We start from the raw sequence: 3,877 nt of genomic DNA, 5'->3' as shown, positions 1-3,877 counted from the left end.
TTGACTCTCCTTCTGATGAGAACATTGCTAACTGTACCTTCAAGGTGATGGTAGGTGGAGTTTGTAGTTGTCTTACAGTAATGTGGCTGTTGTCATTCAGGTCTGAGACCATGACAACACACAAATGTCAGGCTTTGTCCTTTATTGGTCAGCCTCAGGTCCTGCTCATAATATAAGGAAAGCAATGGGCAAAAATTGGAAAAAGTTGACTTCAGATTTGTTTTTTCTCCCTGTAAAATGCATCATCCATGCCTTCATTTCCATTATACCCAGTCTATATAACTACGTATATCCATGAGAGAGAAAATACACGCTCCTTAGGTGACGATTTGGAGAATGCTGCTGGGTTCAGTGCAAGATGATGACAAGGAAATACCATAGGTTATATTTTCATTCAGACAGTTTATGGGTGACACAAATGTGCTAAAGAGTTGGTAAAAGTAAAAGTTTTCTTGGCCTATATTTCCAACATGTGTGCGCAGACATACCGTGCAAAAAGAATAAATTACAAACAAAACATTGCTGACGGGCTAACAATTTATACATGTAAAAAAATGCTCTTCATGATGACTTTTTGAAACACTTGCATGTACAGTATATGGCTGTATGTTAAAGGGTTTATTGGTTAATTCCTTGTTTTATCACATCCTAAAAAAAATTGTCTTTAAGGAGGATTAGATTTTAGGACATTCACAGATGTGGGAGAACAAAGGAGGTTTAAAATGGTCCCTTTTGAATATTTACTTTGAATTACCAGCGCCAATAAAAAAAATATATGGCTTAGTATAAGCTGCCACAGCCATTGAAAAAAAATATAGCCTCTGTCCTCTTAATCAAATGGAACAACCAGAACAGGTTGTGCTGGTACAGCTTCAGTCCCTGTTTAAAGCTTAATTGTGCTCACTTTCTCTGTGATGATATAGCAAGTATACTCTGTTGCACTGAGGAGGATTTTGCAATCTAAATGTCTAACATATTTCCTATGATTTCTAAAGTTTATGTTCTGAAAATACAACTTAATTCAGGCAGTGAAGTAAAAACATGTCTCCTCTGCCAACATCCTGGACACTACTGCAGTACGTCAGTCTTTGGTCTGGACAGATTCAGTCCTGCCTCCCACCTTTCTCCAGTGTTTAGAAGGCTTTAAGGTGCTGTGCAAGTTCATTCCAAAACTCCTAAACTGTTGCAGACTTCGTGGTGCTCTGTGTGTCCTTATACAATGGTGACATGTCTGTGTTTCCTGAAGCCTGATTGGTCCACAGTGTTATTGGAGCCATTTATTGCTTGGAGACTGTACACAGGCACCTAAAAATCAAAAGCAAAACACATTTGACATTAATAGCGTGTCTAATTTAGCTTTGATTTGCAGTTAAAACAGTGTAGACTCATATTTTACCAGCCTTGCGGTTTCTAATCAAAGATTATATAACTGTGAATATTGCTCCACTGAAAAGGCAATCATCTCATGATTGCTGTAATTGTGGATTTGAAAAATAGACTATATTTGTTTATGAGGTAGCTCATTCATTACTGAAATGAGTTGAATGATCAAGCAATGAATTATCCATGCCTCATAAATGCTACTTCAAATGATTAGCATCTTTATATTTAAAGAAAATAAATGCCCATGGCTGGTAATGTCTTCATTTCTGAATACCAACTGTGTGTCAAGCCCTCTCTCAAAACTCCATTTACTGAGAGTTATGATTGGAGTACACCAGTATGGGTGCAGTGTGGGAACGTGCAGGCATTTATAGGGCATGGTATATGACTGTATGACATGTAAACGGTGACATGATGAAGTGTCCTTTTCAAATGACAAACCAAAGCTTGTTAAGTCTTGTGGCTCTAGGGACGGCACAACAAGTTCTCCAACCATCCGACAGTATCTGTTGTTTATTCCCGTACCCTCGGATAGGACCCACGGGAGCATTTCCCGTCCTCGTATCTCAACCAGAGAACATAACGTTTGCAGTTTTAAACACGTTGTTAACATGGTGAAACAGTTGCAGTTCGGTTATAGTAAGACCCAAAGACTACTTGGTTAGGTTTCAGAAAAAGATGTTGGTTTGGGTTCAAATAAGATCCACTCCAGGTCCACCATGTTGAGGACAATTGGATGGATTGCCAGTAAATTTGATACAGACATGCTTGGTGTCTGGAAAATTAATTGTTGCAATCCTGTGATATATCCCAACATCCCATAAATCGACTGTCAAAAAAAGTCCCAATGTTGCCCCTGTGTCCCTGCCTCCAGCCTTTTCTCACTTCCCCGGACCTTTGTGCCGTTCTCCATCCATCCACCTGATAACCTCAGACTCTCCCACCTGCCCAGTCAACTTTTACTGTTTCCTGCTCACTGCTGGCCAGATTGTTGATGTTCCTTTGTTCCTTGCTTTACAGCCAATTGTATCTGAACCTGTTCCTGAACCCCTATCTGTACCAGCCCGCCTGCCTGTAAGCTTATGTATCTCAGCCAGATCTCCAGCTCTGAGTATGTTTCTTCACTTCTTCAATCAACCACTGAGCGGTTCCTCTCCGTCTGGATTCTGTGTCTGGGTCCATTCCCTGTTTCCTCACACTGACCTGCCCGACACAGAATTTGGTGGGTGTGTTTCCCAAATTATGAACGATTTTGGGAATCCCGAGTTTCCATCTAGCACCATTTTCATGAAAGTTTTAATTTGCTTAATACTTTGGATTTCTCACCAAACATCTGCAAGACTATAATGGCATTCCCATGAGCCTCAGCTTTACTTTGTGCACAGTGCTAATGAGCAAATGTTAGCATGCTAACGATAGTTATTAAAACTAAGATAGTGAACATGGAAATTACCAGCTAAAGATTGGCATGTTAGCACTCTCATTGGGAGCCTTTTGTGTTAGCATGTTGACTTTAGCATTTGTGTTACTTATGAAAAGGACATTCCAAATTACCAATTTAGGGACAGTATGAAACTTACTCAGGTGGGGAAGGGGATTAAATCTTTTAAAATTTCAAGACACTCCCAAGCATATATAATATTTTACCTGGATCCTATTTTTGACTTTGAACACACTGCACCTTCTTCCTTATATCTCAAAATGTAGTACTGAGCTCTTATTCCATTTTTGATAACTAAAAAGGCAAATCATAAAGATTTTAAGACGGTGTAAACTCATTCAAACCTTATTACAGTCATAGTATAATTCCCCCACCAATGTCCAATTAGCTGGACAATGGCAAGCCAAACAAGAGACTGATCTGTAGTTATATTGTAGGCTAGCTTTTGTTATGATGTAGAAGAAAGGGACTTTTAGTAAGGATAAAATGTAGTGTGATGGGAAAAATAAATCTCTGAAAAAGGCACAGGATTGCCGTGTCTTGTAAATCACACTTTTATGATCCGTTGAGCACACTAGAACCATGATATGCAACTATTTGATTCCTGTTTGTGCTGTTCAAATACAAAAAAATACTTTTCTCTGTTCTTTGTTAAAAAAAAGTCATACTGCCTTCCCCTAGCAAAAATACATAATGCTTTCTGACGTCCCCTCCTCCCTGATAATTTGTGTACAATCCCTAAGCCAAGCACAGAAGAGGACACTTCTCAGATCTTTGCTCGTTGTTTACTTCCAACCAGTGCTGTGTCAACTAAACATAATGTCTGTATCAGGAAGTGTGCGCCCCCCCCCCCAATATGGACATTATGTTTAGTGGAAATGACATTTTCTACTGCTTGTCTTACGCTAATTGTGTACCACTAAACAAAATCACAGCCCTACCACATATACATTGGAGCCAATTGCCTGGCCAAAGCCACTGTCAGTGTGTTTACTGGGAGCGACACCTGAGAACAGAAGAGAGAGAGAGAGAGAGAGAGAGAGAGAGAGAGAG

General features: G+C 39.6%; 1 protein-coding gene across 3 annotated transcripts in view; it reads right to left on the bottom strand.

Annotated features, from left to right (window-relative positions):
• Positions 1-969: 969 nt before the first annotated feature.
• igsf5a (immunoglobulin superfamily, member 5a) overlaps positions 970-3,877 on the bottom strand; it is a 13,748-nt gene continuing 10,840 nt past the window's right edge. For all 3 annotated transcript variants that reach the window (XM_032534638.1, XM_032534639.1, XM_032534640.1), the window contains exons 7-8: positions 3,766-3,830; positions 970-1,305 (exon numbers count right to left, since the gene is read on the bottom strand). In XM_032534638.1, the coding sequence (XP_032390529.1) occupies positions 1,213-1,305; positions 3,766-3,830 (158 nt within the window). In that variant the 3' untranslated portion in view covers positions 970-1,212. The remainder of the gene's footprint in view (positions 1,306-3,765; positions 3,831-3,877) is intronic.

The sequence above is a fragment of the Etheostoma spectabile genome, chromosome 13 (assembly GCF_008692095.1).
Source record: "Etheostoma spectabile isolate EspeVRDwgs_2016 chromosome 13, UIUC_Espe_1.0, whole genome shotgun sequence".
NCBI classification, from domain to species: domain Eukaryota; kingdom Metazoa; phylum Chordata; class Actinopteri; order Perciformes; family Percidae; genus Etheostoma; species Etheostoma spectabile.
The sequence above is the reverse complement of the archived record's forward strand: the minus strand, read 5'-3'. Positions and strand labels throughout refer to the sequence as shown.